This window comes from Diadema setosum, chromosome 2, assembly GCF_964275005.1.
Source record: "Diadema setosum chromosome 2, eeDiaSeto1, whole genome shotgun sequence".
Lineage (NCBI taxonomy): Eukaryota > Metazoa > Echinodermata > Echinoidea > Diadematoida > Diadematidae > Diadema > Diadema setosum.
Window position 1 is genome coordinate 25,982,051 of NC_092686.1, and position 23,496 is coordinate 26,005,546.

The 23,496-nt window shown below is 37.1% G+C and overlaps 1 protein-coding gene across 1 annotated transcript; it reads left to right on the top strand.

The window, feature by feature from the left end:
* The first annotated feature begins 4,806 nt into the window (after positions 1–4,806).
* LOC140243593 (uncharacterized) lies at positions 4,807–5,899 on the top strand. The gene is made up of 2 exons (XM_072323262.1): positions 4,807–4,969; positions 5,619–5,899. The coding sequence occupies exons 1-2, from the start codon at positions 4,807–4,809 to the stop codon at positions 5,897–5,899; spliced, it is 444 nt and encodes a 147-aa protein (XP_072179363.1).
* Positions 5,900–23,496: the final 17,597 nt, after the last annotated feature.

Sequence of the window (23,496 nt, forward strand, 5' to 3'; positions counted from 1 at the left end):
CAGATCATGTTCAATTTTAAGACAATAATCATATACATCGTGCGGCAAATTGTGATAAATTAGGTCAAACACTACAGATCCAACCACAAATTTGTATAATCTATAAACATCTGTAGCATTTCAAAATTATGAAAATAAAGGGCCAGTATACTCTCTAGGTCCTTTGAAGGAGATTGCCCGCAATAATTTCTTTTGTAACACAGATTGTAGATAGATCCAACTTCAATGTGTAATCTATGAACATGTAGCATTAGTAAATTATGAAAAAAAGTATATGATAATTGTAAGATCTATCTATAGGCACAAGTTGTCTGACCATTAATATAACTTCAATTGTTTTCCTCACTAAAGGAAATTCATCTGTCCTTTCCCACAAGCAAACTGATAAGTGAATGCTTCGGCTGTCAGAAGTGGTTGGCATAAACCAATCAAGTTCCGGCGGAACCAGGAGTACGATGGATCGATGACGGCTGCTGAATATATGCGATACTCATCAGCTGCTCATAGCAAAACCACTCTATCACAATCACTCAGATGAACAGTAAAACTCACAGTTGTGAAGCCCACGATACTGGCTTCCTCTAGATTCGAGATAAAAATCAGTCAACAAATCAAATAGAAACACTGAGAGTTATATGGAGTCGCAATTAACTGACAATTGCAGAAAAATTGAATTTCATTTCTGTCAGATGTTACTAAGATACAAGATTAATGGAATATTGTGCAGTGGGATGACATTATCAGCTCACTCATTTACATATACAAATATCTTATTCAACTGTTCAAGAACTGTTGTGCAAAAATTGCCCTCACAATTTCAAAACTTTCATATTATTTTTTAGCATTTTGACCATTTTTTCACTGTTGTGCTTATAGATTTGAATCTTTTCTTTTTCTTTCGGAATTCCCTTTTAAGGTATGAGCATTCTGGTGCCGAACATGATAAACATGATAAAGGATACATGAAATGATTTTTTTTTTAGAAGCATTTTTAAAACATAAATAATTAGTTGAATTAGCATATCAGTATAGGAAAGGTCCAAACCTTTTGTGAATAAAGGTATAGATTAAGTTACAGCCGTTCATACACCAGCTTGCATCATATGTTATATTTGAATTTCTCGGTCTCACGCTAGCTTTCTGTTAAATTCCCATGACTTGCATTTTTATTCATCTTTACCATTTTATATATACATTCTATTTCTTTTCTTTTCTTTCTTTTTTGTGCGTATGTGTGTGTGTGTGTGGGGGGGGGGGAGTTAAACCTTATCCGCCAGATCTGTTCATATATTGACCCCTGTACCTGGTCGAAGGTGGTACACTCATTACGATGATAATGCACTCGTGTCCAAGCAAACAGGAAAAACAAAACAAAACAAAACAAAGAGAGTGATAACTTTCAAGGTTCTGTGCTCCGTCACAAAACTGGCCGATGATTGTCTCTGTTTCGGAAAAAAAAAAACAAGCTGTAACCATGGCCGATTTTCAATCGCTTTCAAACTTGCAGTTTGACTGATTAGGTTTTAGGTTCTGAAATTTGAAGGACGTTGATTGAATTTAAAAATATGTCCTTTCAAACTCTTGTCCGAAGTCAGGGCTCTTATTCTAATATTTCTGCTTTGTAACTGGGATGGTGTAGATTAAACTAGATCTAAGTTATGGCTATTAATTATGACTTCGTTTATGTTTGCTTGCCTGTTTACTCCAGCAATAATATTTTTCCTGCTGGTATTTTACTAAGCTTTAATTTGGAATAATTTGATTGCGTATAACAACATTAGGCATTTCACTGTCCCACAGAATTGCTATATGTAAATATGTACAACACTCAACGCTTTATATATACAAATTTTGAATTTTGTTGCGCTTGACCTTTCACAGAAGCAGTACACAAATAATTGACTCCTAATTAATATAGTAATCTATAACTCACAAAATTGTGCTTCATATCATTTGAAATGTATACATAAAAGAAACACAAAGGAATGAAAGTGTTACTGTGCTAGTATGAACGAAGACACAAATCTGAAATGTGGATACAGGAAAATAATGGCAAAAGAAGAGAGCCAAGCCCGAAACCAAGTAAATCTTAGGTTGATTGAAAGCGTCATGAGAGTAAATAGGTATAAAATGCACTAATTCCAACCATTCAAAACCAACAGATATTTTCAGGTATACATAACAGTGAGATACGTTGTACATGTGTCGTTGAAATATTCTCTTAATATGACCGAACAAGAATATCTCTGCATACGAGTGCCATGTGAACAATACCATCCCTATCCATTAGTCAAGTATTATACACATCAGTTATAGAAAATCATACCAAATTTCATTTTTAAGAAACGTATCGTTCCGTGAACTTTTTCCTTACATTGTTATGCTAGGGGTTTATCATTCCCCCTTCTTTCTGAAAGAGGTAGGCCAAATAAACTTTTATTTTGCTTTAAAAAAATGAAAAATTTGTTGATTTCTCTTTATGTTCTTTCCTTTCTGCATACAGTGAAGTCACGAACGGTATATTGTAGTCTTCTCATCATTTCGGCATCGAAATTTAAAAGTTCACAACGGATAACGGAAATTCCGATTTTTCTCAAACTCCACTGATGTTTTTTACTATAATATTGCTACATTCACTCAAGCCATGATATTTGGGTCTTTTCCCCTTTGAGGATTATAGAGATAGTCAACGTGTAATTTTCAAGGACTTGATTACAAAGTCAAGAGTCACTTTCGAGATGCCTTGTATTGCGTTGGCACCGTTGATTACAGCATGTTGATTTCATTTTGTTTTGATATTACTCTTTCTTTCTTGGTAGATTTACGTCACAGAGTTGGAGGGTGGGGGAGGGAATGATAATATTTCCGGTATTCTTAACTGGAAGCGTTTACTGACGGTTGCCAGCTAACATCGGGGCACAAGGAAGCCGGAAACATATGGAGAGTAATCAATTAGTCAGACTGTCAACTTATCGTCTATATAAATCAGCCTAGCTTAGTGAGAGAAAACAGGTAGTATTCAACAGCTCTCACAACAGTACTACGTTGGCGTCTCGCTGAAATCGGCTATTCATATCTAACTACAAAGTGTCAACTCTTACCAAAGTAAGTGATTCCAATATGATTATGTATGTTATGTTCTGGGTATTTTGTCTGAACAAGGGGCTTTCATGTATTTCGTATTTTTCATTCAAACGTTATGCTGTAAATCGTCTATAACACTTTTTTAAAGTTTTTTTTTTTTTTTTTTTTTTTTTTTTTTTTTTTTTTTTTACAAGCTTGCAATTAAAAATCGGGTGATATTGCCATTTACCTAGATTTTACTACTCGTTTTTAATTGTTGTTCAAAGGGCTCATTTTCGAAACTGGTCCCAACTGGTTTGAATTTATCATTTTCTTTGTCAGTGATTGACAAGGTTCTTTGAAGATAATATTAGCAATCATTGATTGAAAAAAATGGTAGGTGTGTTTGCACACATCCTTGAATAAAAATCCTTTATCGTACAAATTGATATCCACAGCTTGAAAGCGTTACTCTTGACTAGAAAGGCATCCACGAATTTTGGTTCAACAGTCATATTCGTTCATTTCTTATATCTCATCTCTGTAGCTGACGCATTGATAATGCACTAATACTTGTAGGAAGCATGATAATTCTAACGTGTGTCTAATGATTAAAATGCCCGTATAGAACAAGTTAGCTATTCTAAGCTTATTTTTTTTTCTTATTTTTTTTTTCTTTCGTGCCACAGATGAAGCACATGCTTACGGTTGGCTGTGTCCTGGTCTGCAGTTTTCTGCTCGCCGTTGAAGGTAGGGCAAACACACATACGATTTTTTAATGAATAAACTGCAATGCTGAAAACACAAAAGATGAACAATCAACAAGGTCCTGAAATGTCAGTTAAAAAGATACAATACTAGTGACTGTGTAGGCTGAAATTCATTCTGTCATTCTTAGACTTTCGTAGACGGCCATTTGTGATAATATATGTCTGGCGAATTCGCACTCTTTCTGTTGCCTCAACTATCTTACAGTAAACTTTGTCAAATTGGTGATTAGTGTTTTTTGTTGGTTTAATTCTATGCTGTAAATGAGTTTTTTTTTTTGCATAATTTGTGAAAGCGTCAATGTAGACCCATAGTTGACATTCGACAGAAAATAACAAACATCTAATGTTCAATTATGCAATGTACCTCATGACAATTTGTGAACTGATGAAAGTGATAAAATGGAAAAGTGAAAATGGTAAACGAGATGAAGCAGTACGAAGTGAGAAAGATTATTCCACGTTCACGACTTGAGCAAAAAGCTCTCGGATTTTCCCTTCAAGTTCGTCTCGTTTGATTAACGAAACTCATATTTCATTAAAATTTTGGTTGGCCCATTGAAGGTTAAATAATGTTGTTTAAAGTTTAGCGGGAGAGCGAAAACATTATTGTGCCAACAGGAGCGAAGACGAAGACATAATTGTGCCAACAAAAAAACAACAACAATAATGCATGGTAATTGCAAGATCCAATACCCGCAGCGGAGACTTTATATACCCCCGCATGCACATCTTAAAATAAAGCTCATTTAATCAATCGTACTCCCTTACATTCTTCACGTTATTCTTAGCCCATCCTCGCGGGGGTCATGGAGGCCAGGTTCACGGCGGAGACAGGAGACGTGAGTTCATCAAGAAACTCGTATCAGGTTTGTCCGACAAAGTGTGTACAGCCTACACCTCAGCTTCGGAGGAGGCGCGGACTAACTGTACAGGAGAATTCCTCCAGGGGCTGAAAGGTGATGAAATAAGGCATATGGGCGGCTCCTTCCGTCGAGGGTTCTTGAACAAGTTGAACTGGTTGAGCAGTGTTGTGTGTGGAGAGAACCAGACCCAGTTTGACAACATTTGCGAAATCCTGGATATGATCTGCGTTGTGGGAAACACCAACAACCTGGAGAAATGCCTCCGCCGACAAGGTAGGGCGAACACGTTTTCATTACCTAATTGTGGTTCCATCTCAGTATATAATTTCCTTCTAAATTCCTATCCCAAAATGAATATCAAGTATGAGTTCCTTCACCGTATAATTTTCTCTTGATATTCTCTAGTGTATTTGACATCGGTCATTCTTCTGTTCTTTTTTAAATACTGCCACTTAACGGAAAGGGCGCTCTCTCACTTTATACGAGAGAAAGGTGTAAAGAAGAAAAGGCGTTACAAACATCTCTTCAGTTCTATTCAATTCTATTTCTTTAGTTCCATCGGACAAAGGGCGATACATAATACAAAGTGTACAAGCAAAAGCAAGCAAACAAAAAAGTATACACCATGTACACAGTATAAAGTGTTTAGCTGGGCAGGTTCGGGTGGTGGTATTGAAAATGAAAAAAAAAAGTAAGGAAAGCTAGAAAAGTATAAGACACTGAAGTCATGAAATTTTGTTATATCATATTATCAACCTGCTGAGGGGAGTCGAGGAGCGAGAAGAGGGTTATTTTGAACGAGGGTAATAGATAAAGAAAGCAGTGAAGTATGGAGCATAAGTTGATAATGTAGTATAAAAATGAGCAATGGTTTTAGGAAATTATGTCTAAAAGTGTCAGATTTGTGTTTTCTCCGATCCAGGCCTTCACCGTCAGAGACGCGATGATAGCAGCGAGGAGGAGGATATCTCTGAGGAGGAAGAGGCTGAAGACGCCGAAGAGGCTGAAGATCCAGAGGAAACCACAGCCGCCCCTCCCGCCGCCACCAATCCAGCAGTCGCCACCAATCCAGCAGCCGCCGCCACCACTGCCGCAGCAGCCGCCATCACTAATGCCGCCGCAACAGGGGGAGCCACGGCAGCGTCGCCGGCAGCTTTGACCAATGGCGTGGCCGCCACCGCTACCACTCCGAGTGGTCCGTAAAGATCTCGTTTGGTACAGACCTCCTTCTTACACGCTATTTCGATACTGAAGGAGAAACTGGACTTGTCAGTCTTGCGCTGATTGCAGTGGATTGTGGTATTGGGCGTTGGTAAAAGAATGCATCGCTATCAATCTTTTTCTCATGACCACGGAGTATCAACATAAAAAGTATGATATCAATATCGTTCATTTCAGGCGTCGAGATGTTTCACATCCAGCTTTATTGGCTAAATGTGACTCCGGGGAAACGTAGGCAAGTTCAATTTGATAGCCAGTACTGCATTCTCTCAGGATGACATGAAGTCGAACTTAGGCCTATATACGCTGGGTACATCTTTCAGTATGTGATCGAGCCTGAAAGTACTATGCTAGGCTTTTCCCTCAAAAAATCCTGTGGTAGCTAGCCAGCGTTGTAATTGCGACTGATATTTGAGTTCTTTACAACTTCACAAACACGCACACAGTAATGATAATAATTATACATATGTACAGCTCAAAATATTGGTATGCAACATAAATAAACACACTAAATCACGACTAATCCAGGGAAAGGAGACAATGACGCCTTATCGACAGTCGAAGTCACCGTAGCCACCGTGTACTTTGACATGGGTTACAGTTGTTTTAACATACGCCTTGGGAAATTAAGCGCTGTTTCTAACCTTGCATAAAAATGAAGTATGGTCAATTTCTGCATGACTTTTGTGTTCACCCATGACGTAAAGTCATGCATAGGTCTTTGTGGTCCCCCCCCCCCCTTAGAATCTGGAAGAATCAAATTATGAAACAACTTAAGCAACTTTGTCTCTACATTTCATTAGAGTTCTGTCTATGCTCTATTATCATGAGGTAAGTTCGGCGATTAGCTCGACCTTGTTTTTTTGTTTTTTTGTTTTTTTTCTAGCGTCTGTGTATGCAGTGTGATTGTAAGCAGGTAGGTAGTATTTCCCTTCGTGGATGAAAACACAAAATGGAAAAAAAGGAAAGATTTTTGAAAAAAAAAGAACAGCATGTTTCTCTCTACATGGTCTGTCTGTTGTATTCTACATTGAAATAAATTAACTTTGTATGCTGAAACTCCCTGTCGCCTATCTGTTGTTTATTCTGCTAGTCGTATCGTATTTACTCATTCCGAATGATCGTCATTGAGCATCAATGATATCAGTAGCAACGTCTATTTTATATTTCTAGTGTGTGCATGTGCGCGTGCGTGTGGAAGTTAGGCTTGCATTCAATTAAGTGGGAGTATGAAATTATGTTAATTAGTAAACTGTTGATTTACTTATATAGATGTATATTATATATAGAGTATGATATGTCTATCTTATGTCTTATATAGAGGGAAGTTCATTCGTTGATTTATAGAGTGCGACTGGGCTTGCAAAGAGATAGAATTGTTTTATCAGGGTTCAAACTTTTGTGTTGTTGTTGTTTTTTCTCTCTGTGGTTGACTGTTAAGGCTATTACTTTTTGCCGCCATTTAAGGCTAATGGCTATGATTTGTGATTATACTAACTGGATTATAGGATTGTGATGTGAGCGGGGACCCTAGAACTGCATGGGGGACGGGTAAGGGAGTAGGTAGGGTTGAATTTTGGTTAAATTTGAATTTTATTGAATCTTTCGATCCCCTCTCGGGGTACGAGAGTACAAACAAAGAATATAAATAACAGTATGACAAATCATTGAATACAATTCTTGTAGTTACACATAATGACACAAAATATATGCAAGATTGTAAAGTGTTTATGAGAATACAAACATGAGTAAAATGGAATTAAGAGAAGATACACAGACAATCTACATGTAAATAGCAGTATATCACAAATATTTAACAACGAAGATTGCTTCACTAATCTACCGCTACGTGTACGCGTAGGTTCAACTCTTGTACCATCTATGGTACTGAGCGATTCTCTTTTTCAGAGTTTTTGGAAAATTGGGACATGATAAGACAAGTAAATCTTGCTAAGTTTTTCAACTGAGAGGTGCTTCTGGTATCAAAAAGCTCTGTCATGTGCAAAGCACTTGGAAACCTAATTTTGGTTAACTCTTTGGGCAGATACAAACGTCTCTCCCTGTGGATGGCAAACAAAAATATAATGAAACTCATCACCTATGTGAGATGACAAGCAGAGTGTGCACTGCACATCATGCACAATGTGATGTGTTCGCATTCAATCGACCATTGTTTACAGGTAATTTATACGACCTACACCGAAACTTACATAGACTAAAGGCATCAGATTTATTCAGTATAGGGTGATGAAATAATTTTCAAATGCATGGTTGCTTTTAAATATCTTACAATTTGTGCAATATATATGTATATATATATATATATATATATATATATATATATAGACAAGCTATAAACACGTAGCTAGTCGAGGGTACGTGAGATGGCAACCAGAAAACGTAAACAGGGCATAATTTATTAAAGTAGTCCATGTGGCACATGCTACATATCGCACTCTATAAAAGCCAGTTGGGATTTTGCTCGTGCGCACATGGGGACAAATGACTTTTTTTTAAAGTTGTTTAGGCACTTCACTCGTTTTCAACGCGACAAAATGCATAAGCGTGCTTGATATAAGAATTTAAGAAGTGTTAATCACGACAAACCTTAAGTTCTATAGGTGTTACAAAGTGATAGCACTGTCATTGATATAGCTGAATCGTGTACAATTTTGTTGGAGGTGATTTGAATATGAAAGCGTAAATCAGTTTCATTAAACTCATGATTAATTTTAAAGTTAGGTTCCAAATTTTGGTCGAATTTATCAACATTTATACACCACATTATTCAGGATGAATAAAGACTAGCTGTGATTTATAGTGGAATTCCTCGTGAATTCCTCGTGAATATATGATAAAGCATCCAAACCCTGGCCTGGCCTTTTATAATCTAATACTGTGTAATAATGTATATCTCATTCATATCGTTTAAAAAAAAGTATGATTAATCTTACGCTTCCTATTGATTGAAGCATGATTAATGTCTGCATTCTCTTTAAGTTGCTCTTTTTAGTGCTGCTACAATTTTGTATATTTTCATCGTTCACTTCCGTCATTCTTGATTATCTTATATTTCCTCACATACTTTTTGCCAAGACAAAACGTAGGGAGCTTCTACTGTTTTTTCTACTGTTTTTTTTTTTCTCTGTTCATATGCCCTGTACTGATTCTGCTGAATTCCGTTTGCAGACCTTGTCATTTAGTGTGTACGCTTTCTACTTGTATTGTTTATGTCTTCTGTGTTCTTTGATTGTGTCGCTTGAACTCTATGTTAATATGTTTTTGCCTACACGCTGTACTATCCCCGAACTCAAAATTGTTTGTGATTCATTTACGTTCACATATATAATTCTTTTACAACCTTGTCAGTTGACATGCCTTCATATACTCTATGTTCTGCGTTATGGCTAATCGACTTAACGCAGCATTTGACTCCCTTGATAACGATGAACTCTTTGATTTGTTTAGACGCTCGCCTACAGAATCAAGAAGTCAGATCAATTCACGTTCTTCTGCACTTTATGAAAACCTCGTTGCCAATAATGTTAATTTTTTTTTTCTAATGATTTGTTTAATGATTTTGACTTTGAACATGATTCCACTTTAATCTCCTCCAAATATGTTACGGTTGATCACTTTAAAGATTTTGTGAAAGATTTTTCAGAAAGTATATTTTCTATAGTACATTTGAATATTAGGAGTATGAATAAGCATTTTGATGAATTACAGGTATTGTTAGATAATCAAAATAAACAACAAATATCTGTAATAGGTTTAACTGAAACATGGTTATCATCTGATATTAACTTACCGTATGCATTGAATGGTTATGATTTGATTGTAAATAATAGAGTGAATAGGACCGGCGGTGGGGTTGCGATTTATTTATCCAATGACCTTGAGTTTGATACTTGTGATGATTTAAATATAATGAATGATATAATAGAGTCTTTGTTTGTTGAAATTTCCATCCCTCAAAGTAAAAATATTATAGTTGGCGTTGTTTATAGACCCCCAAACTCCAGTTCTAAAGATTTTTTAGATAGTATGACGAATTTATTAAAAAGTCCTCGTTTTGTTAATAAATGTATTTATATAATGGGTGATTTTAATATTGATTTGATTAAGAGTGATGATAATACGTCACAAGAATTTCTTGAATTATTTTTATCATCCTCTTTTTTGCCATTAATTTCCAAACCTACACGTGTTACAAATCATTCTGCCACCCTCCTTGATAATATTTTCACTAATTCTTTACAAGTTTTGAATTCTTCTATAATTTTATCCGATATGACCGATCACTTTCCAATTATAACATGCTGTGACCTTAAACATTCAGTTAATAAGTCTTATTTTCCTTTATTTAAACGTAGAGCCACACCAGAAAATTTAGCTAGTCTTGACGCTTGTTTAGACAGGGTTGATTGGTCAAGTGTTTGTGATACTGATGATGTTAATGTATCATTTGATAATTTTATGGAGATAATCAATAAGCATATAGATGATTATATTCCTAAACTAAAAGATAAGTCAGTAAATTATAAAACAACACCTAAACTTCCATGGATTTCGAAATCTCTTCTCCGTTCAATTAACAGAAAAAATAGGTTGTATTATAAGTTCAAAATGAAAAAAACTGAGGAGTCAAAAAATAAATATACATCATATAAGAATATTTTGATTAAGGTCATACGATCTGAAAAGCGGAAATATTATACCATTCAGATAGAAAAATATAAACATGACGTGAAGAATACATGGAAGATATTAAAGCAGGCCATGAATATATCAAAAAAGAAATTGAATATTACAAAAATAAGATTTGATAATAAAATTGTTGAAGATCCTGGTGATATAGCAAATATTTTTAATTCTTATTTTTCAATGATTGGGGAGAATCTGGCAAAAGAAGTACCGCAGTCCGATACGCATTTTGCGAAATTTTTAGGTCAATCCAATCCCAGTTCTATTTTCTTAGCTCCAACTACGAAATATGAAATAATAGACATTGTTACTGCAATGAATGATAAACGAAGTGCCGGTTATGATGATATAAGTAATTTTATTATAAAGGGTATTATATTTTCTATTGCTGACCCGCTTTCTCATATTTTTAATAAATCCATATTACATGGTGTTTTTCCTGATTGTATGAAAATAGCTAAGGTGTGTCCTTTATTCAAAAAAGGAGACAGTTTTGATATAAGTAATTATAGACCTATTTCTCTACTTTCATCCATATCTAAGGTTTTGGAAAAATTGATATTTACAAGAACAATTAAATTTCTCAATTATTATAATGTTTTTACGAATTCTCAATTTGGGTTTCGTCAGAAACACAGCACCATTCATGCTCTTTTGAAGTTTATTGATAACGCCGCACATACTATAGATGACCATTCTCATCTTGTTGGTATCTTCCTGGACTTCTCCAAGGCCTTCGATACAATTAATCACGAAATTTTACTTCATAAATTGTCTCATTATGGTATACGAGGGAAGGCCTTGGAGTGGTTCAGGAGTTACCTGCAAAACCGAAAACAATATGTATTTTTGAACGAGCACAGTTCTAGTTTTGAAGTTATTAAATGTGGCGTCCCTCAGGGGAGTATATTAGGACCTTTACTTTTCATCATTTACATAAATGATTTTTGTAGATCATCCGATATACTTTCTTTTATACTTTTTGCCGATGATTCAAATATTTTCTTCTCCCACCAAAATCCAATCACTCTTGTCGATACTGTTAATTCTGAATTAAAAAAAGTGACTCAATGGATAAGAGCCAATAAATTATCACTGAATCTTCAGAAAACTAACTACATGTTATTCAGTAAGTCTATAGAAGTTTTACGCACAGATATCATCTTTGATGACGTTCATTTAGAGCGTGTATCACATACAAAGTTTCTCGGTATTACAGTAGACGATAAACTTTCGTGGAAGCCTCATATTATTAATATTAGTAAAATAATTTCGCGTAATATTGGTATTATTAATAAACTTAAATCTCATATCCCGTTGTCTTCCTTGCTGACGTTGTATTTTTCATTGATATTACCTTATTTAAATTATGGAATTTTAGCATGGGGCAGTGCCCATCAAACTTTATTAGATAGATTATTGTTATTACAAAAAAAGGCACTTCGTATCATTTGTGGCGTTTCTCCATGTTCCCATGCAGATCCATTATTCGCTAGATATAAGATTTTAAAAATCAAAGATTTGTTTTTCTTTCAGCTGGGTCAGTTTATGTTTAATTATAACACAAATGCACTTCCTAGCATTTTTGATTCAATGTTTCCACGAAATCAATCTTTTCATAATTATCCCACCAGGCGATCAAATGAGTTTCATTTACCCCTTCTGAGAACGTTATTGGCACAAAATACATTTATATACAGTGGCCCTAGATTTTGGAATTCTTTAAGTTGTGATATAAAAAATTCTTTATCTTTGAATTCGTTTAAGCGTAAGTTAAAATTTTTTTTGTTGAACTCATATTAAGCTATATATGATTCATTACCTAGCTGGTCTTTACAGCCTAAGGGTTCATCGTTAATCATTGACTTCATCATTGTGTATTTTTTACATTATCTTATTTGTATAAACTTTGTTCGGCTGATCGAGCTGAAACACCTCAATTCCCTCTTCTGATCCAGATGTACAGCACCTCAATTCCATCTTCCGATCCCGATTTTCAGCGTGTTGGCTTTTCCTTTCACTTCCTTTTTCTTTCTCCCCTTTCTTTCAATTGTTCTTTTGTGTTTTATTACTGTCATGGTATACCCTACTGTAAAGTCATGTAAAGTCGTTGTGTTTCTACTGTCTTGTTCTGTCCTGTCTTGTTCTCTCCTGTCTTTGTAAAAAAAAAAAAAAAGTTCAATGTATTCACAAGAATCATTTGAGTGGTTCACAATTTACAAGCATGCTTTTCAGTGAACCTCTCAGTCCTTTCTTTCTTTTTTTCCCTCCAAACATAACTTTGTATTTTGCCGATATGCATGTATAATTTCGTATTTGTTAAACATTATCTACCATGTAAAGTCGAACAATACATGCCTATGTTATATCTTCTGATTCATTTCGTGTTATGTTTGACGAAAAAGAAAGAAGGAATGAAATAAATGAAATGAATTGTCTGGGTATTAAACTACACACTCCTATACACATAAATTGACCCCTGTGCGTAAAGATAATTTTTGTACAGAGGGTTGAAAATAGAGCAAAATCTGAACTCTAACTTAAAAAAAAAAATAATGATAACAATCTTGCATCTAATGAAACTGATTCATGCTTTCATTTTCAAATTACAGTACCTCCAACAAAATTGTACAGATATTGTTCATATCAATGTCAGTGTTATCATCGTTTTTGAACAAAAGTGGGAAATATTTTTTGTAACACCTAGTACAATTAATGGTGCCTCTAAATTTCTGGTCGGGAGATCCATAAGCTCCATGCTGGAACACAAACAGAAGCCCCTACAGGTTGGTGCACGGTCCCTGAAACACGGCTGTGCTTCGGCAGTAGTCGAGGGTGTTTCAAATGAATATTAGCAGCCCACTTACTCATAAGGCGTTTTCACATCAGCCCGATATTTGATAATCTGAATACAAATTATAGCGCGCTAATTTTATCGCTCTGATCGAGAAAATTTCTCGAGTCCAACTCGGGAAATTTCCGAAATAGCGGGATAATTTGCGAACTAGCGCGCTATTTTGATAATGTGAAATGGCCTCAAGAAATTAGCGCGATGCATCCCATCATGCCTAGCGTGTGTGACCCGAAAGCACACGCTCTACTGGTATACCTGACACTGTTTGCGCATGTTCAGCTGTCGAATTAGCTCGAAAAGATTTCGGGCTAATTCTCTTCGGGCTGATGTGAATAGGAAATGAAATAGCGCGCTAATTTGCGATCGCGAAAAATATCTCGTGCTTAGATTTTTATCGGGCTGATGTGAAAACGCCTATGTAGTATGGCTTCACAACTTGATTTGCATAATGTAAAATTGGCATTCCAAGTCATTCGTCTCTTTTCATTCGTGGACTCTGTACACCTGCTTAGGCATGCATATCATTATGTCCGCACTTACTCTGGCAAGTCTGGGGGATATACGCATTTGAATGATCTTGTTGGGTTGGGGAAACAGAAAAAAATGTACGCACCATTAACGGCATCAAATGATTATTACAACTGCTCCCTCACTGTGACATTGGCAATAGTTCATTAATTTGATAAGCCTTCCTTCATGTGGTGCAATTGAGCCAAAGTCTGAAAATAATAATCATCATCGAAATGACTCTGCCTCAGGGATTTGTCTTTTGTTTTTATGTTTGTGTCATTTTTGATAAGGCTCAATTTCTGTTGTTTACCATCAATGAATATAATACTAAATGTAAACTACACTCAGGAACGTATAGAGCGGTAACTACGACACAAAGTGGACACTTGATATGTTGATTTAAAGAAACCCAGTGGGTCTAGTAAAAACATGAGTATCGCAAATTCTTCATTGTCTCTTGCAGACTTTTATCTATAAGGATAACCGTATGATGTTCGAATTTCCGAAGGTAAATGCCTTAATTCGAAAAGGAAGTAAGGTTCGTTATTCCGCAGGCTCGTTGTTCCGAAACACATCGATTCCATATTTAGATGTTGCTTAATCCGAAAATGAAATAGGGTTCGGCAACCCGAACATTTTTGTGGGGTTATTATGGAGGTTCGTTATGCCAGGGTTACACCAAAGCCGAATTCTCCCGAATAAATTTTGACCGATTCTGCCCGAATATAGTCTGAATCGGGTGGATTCGGTGGATTCGTCCCTGATTCGGGGAGCTCCCCTAATCAGACAAATAGGTTCCGAATAGGTCCCGAATCAGAGCAAAATCGCCAATATGGCTATATTCGCGAGGCTATTCGGGGCATTCTAGCCGCTCAATCCACCTATTCGGCTGCTTTTCGGCCGTATTCTGGCCTATTCGGCTCACTCGCCTGTATTCTGCTCTGTATTCGGGTAACGATTCGGATGGATTCGGGGAGGTATTCGGGGCATTCTGGGCAGATTCGGCTCTATTCGTGATATTCGGGTCTATTTGGCTAGATGATTCGGGCCGGTACTCCCCTGATGATACGAACTGGTAATAGGCCCGAATCGGCCCAGAATGCCCCGAATGCCTCCCCGAATCCAACCGAATTCCATCCGAATACATCCCGAATGTGGCCCGAATGAAATTGTCGGGGCCACATTCAGGAGTAGTTTTTAGGGTTTTCGGCTGGTTTTGAACATTTCAAAACGAACCAAATCCCTCCACGAATGTTCCAGAATCCCTCCCGAATTTTTGCCCATTCGGGGAAGGAGAACAGAATGCTCCCGAATACGTGTATTCGGGTGGATTCGCAGTTGATTCGGCTCTGGTGCAACCGAGGCTTTATTTCGAAGGTTCGTTAAATCGAAAATTTTGTTTTCGCGTGAACGAGCCTTCGAATTAACGAGCTGTAACCCTAGCATCGCCGTGATATTTGTTTGTGTATATTTTTACTCTCTTCATACGTGCGGTAGGCCTAACACACGTATAACTAAGGCGCCTTGGCAGATTACATGTTCCGGCAAAACCGCGGCGTCGCCGATGAGCGTTCTTTTTTTTTTGTTCCGCCGGGGCCTTCTAAATCCTTCCTTTCAAAAGCCCGCATCGCGGCGCTTTTACATTATTGGGCCGCCAACAGACCGCGGCGCTTTTAAAAAGGGCCGACAACATAACAAAAGCTGTACGTCCAAGAGCCCCGTTTTATTTAAACAAGGTAGCGCCCTCTGCGTCAGCGTTTGAATAATGCCGTTACATAATAACACACTGCATGTATTGTACACGTATAGCCTACATGTTGTATCAGCTGCCTTTCTTTGATCTCCATGGTTTGTGGTCTTACAGTTGCCATTTCTCACTGCGCGAGAAAACAAACGTGGACGCGCGCCAGAATCCACAACTTCATTATACATTGAAAAATAATAAAACCAGAATACAAGATGATTGTTTTACAGCAAGACAAAAAAAAAATGTTGTTTCTCCGCCAACCATTTCAATGATCTTTATTACTTGACATGGCCTCGGGATTTTATGAGTTTTTTACGTATTTTTTTTTTTTTTTCCGGTGTAACTTCCAAAGTTGAATGCGGGTAAAATTATGCATGTCTTTCTAATGGTGGGGAAATGGTGCTCGGAAACCAGCCTACTCTATGTTATTTCATGGATGGGTTATTGTCTATATTTAGAATATTGACTTGCTTTCATGCATTCATTTCGATACGTTATTTTTCGTTATTACATTATCACAATCTCTGCATCCACACGAGTGTTAAATCAGTAACAAAATTAACCGACTCGTCAAAACAGTGTTAAAGAAAAATTACCGTAAACGGCCTGGAAATCTGATTTCCTGTTTTCATTTTTCAGATATTTTTCATTTCAAATAAAAAAGGAATCTACTTCGTCTTTCTGATATTTCTAGACTCTTGTGTATAATGCGCTATGATTAAGTGTCCTTGTCATACTCTCGAGTGAAAATATTCACGCCTAAAGGAGTGAATACAAAACGAAAAGAGTTAATTTAGAGGGAAATTGGAGTGAATTTTGAGTGAAAATGTTCAACAAGTACATAATAAATCATAATTATTTTCATATCATAGGTTAGAAGATTTTTTTTTTTTTAATCGCTGATGGCGGCAATTAAACATGCATCTCCAGATGTGTTAGACTTTGATACATACCACTTCATGTATCAAAACATGAATATCACGAATTTAAACTGGCATTAAAAATCTAATTGTTTTTCTAGAATGACAGTAAATTGCATTTTTCTATGTGCGGAGACGTGCCTATTATACCCCTATACCACATGTATATTACAATAATTATTGTGCGAGGTTATCAGTTCGCACTGCTCTATGATGATTGCGTTGAATGTACATCTCTAGACCTTTCATCTTGCCCCAATCCACGACCCAGACAAAAACCCAAACCTCTCAACATTTTAGAAGTCATAAATAGCCTGTATTATCCTTGTGATGTGAACTGCCCATTTCATTCAGCTCACAAGCTGACGCGCGTTTAGAGTGTCGTCATGAAGAGCAACGTATTAAAAAACGGACTGCCGCTGCCAAGGCAGAGTGATCGAAAAGGGCCGTGGCAAAAAAAAAAACAAAAACAAAAACAAAAAACTAGTGAATGAAAGGGCCACGACTACCGTAAATCCATTGAAGGGCCGCGGCAAAACGATTGAAAAGGCTGCCCCAACTAGTGAATGAAAAGGACCACAACAAAGCCGAAGAAGGGTCACTGCCAAACAAAATGGATTGCACCAACTATAGTGAATAAAAAGGCCACAACCAAAGCTACTGAAGGGCCGCGGCGAAACGATTAAAAAGACTGCCCCAACTAGTGAATGAAAGGCCACAACCAACGCCGTGGCCAAAATAATGATCAAAAGGGCTGCACAAACTAGTGAATGAAAGGGCCACGTCCAAAGCCACTGAAGGGCCGCAGCGAAACAATTAAAAGCGCTGCCCCAACTAGTGAATGAAAGGCCACAACCAAAGCCACCGAAGGGTTGCTGCCAAACAAAAAGGGCTGCATCAACTAGTGAATGAAAAGGCCCCAACCAAAGCCACGGAAGGGCCGCGGCCAAACAATTAAAAGGGCTGTGGTAACTTCTACTATAGTGATCGAAAGGGTCACAACCAAAGCCACCCGAAAGGCCGTGTATAGGGCTGTTAACGTCAGAATAAGAAACGCAAAAACATAGTTACCCTATAAAAGAGTACTAAAAGAAGGGAATATTATACTACATTGTAATATATTACATCATTAAATGGGACAAACGCTGAATGTTTATCTCCTGCTGTATATTCGCCGTTTATAAGTTTCCCTTCTCATATCATACGTTTGTCTTGAGGTTGTTTCTTATCCTCATTTCTTCTCAGAGTATTTTGCATAGCTTTCTGAAGAAAAAAGCCTTGAAACATGTAAACTGGTGATACAAGTGCGTCACAGTACCGCAAAGACATTGAATGAAATACGAACAATGATAAATCGTAATACAACGTAAGGCAATTATTAAAGGCAATTTTTATGTCGGCGGTATTCAGCATTATCCTATCTTTTCTCGGGGAGGGGGATAGAAGTTTAGGTCATTGGGAGGATTATGGCCATTGCTTCAATGCGTCCTTAAAGGTGGTTTGTGTATGTGCGTTTGTTTGCAAATTGTATCACTGTTTATTGCCTTTCAAATGTGTGAAATTGTATTGTGTTCCAAGAAATATGTTAAAAATGAAACTTTGGTGGAACCAGTTAGGCATTCTGTCCCGATTCGTTGTCGTGACGATGGTAATAACTGAAGCAGCGATAGTTATGGTACATTGCATTTCTTTACATCCGTAGAGATCGGTCCTGTTTATTTGTTATAAGGGAATTTTACTAGTGGATGAACACCAGTACAATTACACTGATATTCATCATCAAATCCCAGCGCCAACAACTTCTTGTATTTTACAGACAATGCAAAGGCACAGTGTTGCAGTGTAGAATTAATGAATATAGGGCCTAAAGTATATAAGAAATCATGTGACTACTGTGATATCTAGATCTCTTACAGATGTAAACACAAAGTCTACAACCAAAAAGTATTAAAAAAAAACATGTGTAATTATGCATAAACTGATTTCAGAAACATTTCAAAAATCTCTAGCAATACATCGTGAGGAAGCGGGATCTTCGGAATGTTTCTTTTGTGAATATTAACCTTCGTACAATCTCGACAAGTATATTGGGTTGTTATCATGTACTTTTGATTACAATGAACTGCTTTCGTTTTCGCATGGTCTTTCATAATCAGATATCGGACATGGTTTAAAGACTCAATGAGCATGAACATATCACTCTGATATCCAAAGACAGATTAGGCCATCATGCCTGCATGCGATTCGGCATATGTCGAGACTGCACTACTCGTGTACTGTACCGTATGTCCCAAAAAGAAAAAAAAATTACAACGGGGCCCTCCGCAATGATATCTTTAAAAATAGTAAATCAATCTAAATACGAATCCAGGGTATGAAACTATAACTCATTTCCCACATCTTACAGAAAACCCCATTCGATTTGCTTCAGTGGTCAAAGAGAAATGAGGAATTTTGTAGAGGATGTCAGGAATCTCTGCCGTCCAAATTCTGTCTTCACACACAAGATCACTGGACTGCTAAAATTGGAAGAATCACACTCAGGGCATGCTTTACAACAATCCACATTTCTCTGTGACCGTTTAACCAAATTGAATGGGATTTTCTGCAAAATATAGCTAAGATGTTACATTTTAAGACCCTGAGAGTAGCACTTAGACAGGTTGATCATATTGGGTGTTATAAATTCGAAAATCTAATAATAATATTTGGGGCGACTTACTGCAGTATTTCCCCAAAAATTGCAATCACAATTTCGCATTGATAACACCCAATGTGATGAATTCTTTCAAATGCTACTTCAGGGCATTAAAATATAACATTTTAGCTCTATTTTTGCAGAAAATCCCATTTAATTTAGTTAGCGGTTACAAAGAAATGTGGATAGTTGTAAAGCATGTCATGAGTCTGATTCTTCCAATATTAGCAATTCAATGCCCTTGTGTCAATGTGTGAAAAATAGACAGAATTTGGACGGAAGAGAAATTCTTACCGACATCCTCTACAAAATTACTCATTTCTCTTTGACCACTGAAGCAAATCGAATGGGGTTTTCTGTAAGATGTGGGCAATGAGTTATAGTTTTATAACACTGAATTTGTATTTAGATTGATTAACTATTTTCAAAGATATCAATGCGAAGGGCCCCGATGTAATTCTTTTTTTTTTTTTTTTTTTTTTTTGGGGGGGGGGGGGGGGGGGACATACTGAATACACTAGACTTCAGACGATTACAGCTCGTTATTCCGAGGGTTCGTTATTCCGGAGGCTCTTTAGTCCGAAGATTCGTTTTTCCCAAGGTTCGTTTTTCCGAATTTAATTTTCGGATTATTGAATCTTCGGAATAACAAATCTTCGAAATAACGCCACACATTTTCGGATTACCGAACCTCTTAGGCATATGGAACTTGTGTGTTTCGGATTAACGACCCTTCGGAATAACGGACCTTCGGAATAGCGAACCTTCGGAATAACAAACAGTACCCCTTTAGTCACCCCAGTCCTTGGTCACACCAACCACTATAACCTATTGTTTCGTGTGTGTATGTGTGTGTGTGTGTGTCTGTGTGTGTGTGTGTTTCTTTTTTTTTCCATGTTGCATTCTAAACAACAATAGTTACTTATGAGAGAAGAGTATGCTCTTGAAGACAATGACCATGTCTATGATATAGGAGGTGTAAGCTTCTTCCACGACACTACAAAGATGCTGACCCGTCCTCTCAGCTCTTGCTAATGACATCCGCTTCACGTCTATCATCAGTCGATTGCTCTTGTTGTTGTTGTTTTTTTTTAGTTTTCCTACCACAAAATTGCATCGCAAATCAAATACACCTATTATACTTTATAAAACGGCCGTTGCCATGCAGATGGCTGAATAGGTCACTGAACAGATACCCAAACACTGACAAACTGATATTTACATTTAAATACAGGCGCACAATTTATCAATGGTCTCTTCCAGAGCAGGAAATTGCGGTGAAAAAGATTAGACGTGAGGGAATACGTCCCTATACACATTCTTCGGGTCATAATAGTATTCAGAACTAACTTGTGGATATATCATTAAACACGTTAAATCAAACATGTGTTACAAACAAAGTATTCGCACATGCCACTCATAACTATGTCGGGAAACAAGTCCCCTGTGATACGCATGGTTCACAACTTCTCTCGATTCCATTGTTTTCACGAGAATTTCGATCATCGGAGTATTCCGATTTATGAAAGTAAGCATTAATGAGAAGAAGAAGAAGAAGAAGAAGAAGAAGAAGAAGAAGAAGAAGACCTTTTTTTTTTTTCCTATGGCAAATCGATGGAATGATTTACAGAGTTTTTACATAACTTGTCTTTCTTCGCTTTGGCGTGCAATTGAATAATGTGAAGACGGTCCAAACTAATCATGAGGTAGGTTTGCATTAATAAATGTTCAGTTAATGCTTGATCATGTCATCTTCTTGCACAATTAAATGATGATTTCTATATTTCTGTAGCAGAATTAATCTTTTGTAAAGTACAGGATATTCCCGTCGATTTACTATTTACTAGTAAAGAAAGGCCCGAACGCAAAAGGATATCAGAAATAACACCTATGGCTAGTAACAGTTGATTTAGATGTTTATGAGTTCGAAAATGTCAGAAATAAAAATACACCTAGTGTCAATGCTGAGATTACCTAGAATATTATCACTGTTTAGAATTAAGTTTCTTACAATGTATAAACATCGGTGTTCCTGGTTCAAAGCATGGTTTAAGTCATGGATTGTTGTGTTTAAAAAGGGGCAACAAGTCTGATAAAGTATTATTGAGCAGGCCTCATATTTACCCCCGAGAAAAAACAACAAATAAACTCAAATTCGTAATGAAAGGAGCTGTACGCCAATTTCTAACAGAACAATCTTTTTATATGAAACACAATGAAAGCAAAACTCAAGGTTGCCAAAATAGAATCTAGTAGAATAACAAGAAACAAAAGACGACTGGAAAATTAACTGGATTAAATTGAATTAAATCAAATTCATCTATGTCAGTATTCCTGACTCTTTTATAAAGCCACGCATGTATACACTGCAAGGGTAAACGTATAATTGCAGTTGTCAACTTTTGCGTGTGCAAGCAGAGTTGACATGGCTGAAGTTATGGCAACCCAGCTTTTCCGCTTGTATTTATAATCATGAATATGCCTGTACATTCCCCTCCCCCGTTCCTTGTCATCAATGCCCACGCTGAATTGCATGTACTTGTATAAGCTGTTATTATCGCGAGGGTTTAATTTTCGCGAATTCGCGACAATATCTGTACGCGAAAATAACAGCGTATACAGGGTAGGCCCAATTGTGTAGGTACTATGTATGACTGTAGTACGCCGTTACAGCGTCAAACCATCGATACAATGGGGGACTTGTTCCCTTGAGAACCTTCTTTCCTGTTCGCTTTTCAAAAAACTTGACCTTATAGCTTTCATTCTCTTCCACTGGTTTCTATGTTGTAATCGGCCTTATTTGTATGTACATAATGATCATGAACGCCATGTAGAGCAGATAAGCCGAAAAATTGTGCAAAATTTGACTAAAGCATGAAACTTTCACCAGTGTTAGTACATGTTATCAGATTCATTTCAAGATCGGGAGGTAAGTCTGAATTGACCTCTGATGACCTCCAAAGGTCAATGACCTCAAAATTTGATAGAAATTGATATTTTGCGTCATTGATTAATGTTAAATATGGTAATGATGTGACACTTTGAAGGAGCAAAAAGGAGCAACAGAGTATCTGCTGCTCTCATCTCCACATATGAGGAGCAGTATCACTGGTGCTCCAGTTCTAGTTGGTGATGAAGCTATATCTCCAAACAACAAGGCTAGAAACCTTGGTGTAGTCTTTGACAGAGCAATGAGTATGGAGAAGCACATATCACATGTCTGTCAGTCAGCATACTACCAACTCCGCCGGATTGCTGAGATTAGGCACTGTCTTACACGAGGTGCTGCAGAAAGTATCATCCATGCCCTGATATCATCTAGACTGGATTTCTGCAACTGTCTCTATGCTGGCCTACCACTAACATCAATCAAACGCCTCCAGGCTGTACAGAATGCGGCTGCGCGCCTTCTTACCGGCACCAAGAAGTCTGACCATATCTCTCCAATACTTCGTGAGCTTCACTGGCTGCCAGTGCAACGCAGAGTACAGTATAAGATCTTACTGCTTACTTATAAGGCTCTCCACAACTTGTCTCCTGACCAGGGCTACGCAGTACTGGACTGACACTCCATGTTCCCAATACTCGCCTAAAGATGTAGGGGATAGAGCCTTCTCTTCTGTTGCACTACGTCTGTGGAACTCGCTACCAGTTCAGCTTCGGAATTGCAGCAGCCTCAATACATTCAAGTCTGCACTGAAGACTCATCTTTTCCGGCAACTTTGTGGATGATGTGTGACACTTTTTGGGAGCTGGGCGCCTTTGAATGTTTCTAACAGATAAATGGCGCCATACAAATGCTGTTTCATCATATTCATCATCATCATTTCATCATAATGATGTACTAAAAACTCATTTTTGTTACAGTGGAATTATCTTCATGTTCCATAGAACCCTGACAGGTTTCTACCTTTGACCTCTGATGACCTCCAGAGGTCAATGACCTCAAAATTTGATAAAAAGTTGATATTTTGCGTCATTGATTAATGTTAAATATGGTAATGATGTACTAAAAACTAATTTTTGTTACAGTGGAATTGTCTTCATGTTCCATAGAACCCTGACAGGTTTCTACCTTTGACCTCTGATGAATGACCTCAAAATTTGATAAAAATGGATATTTTGCGTCATTGATTAATGTTA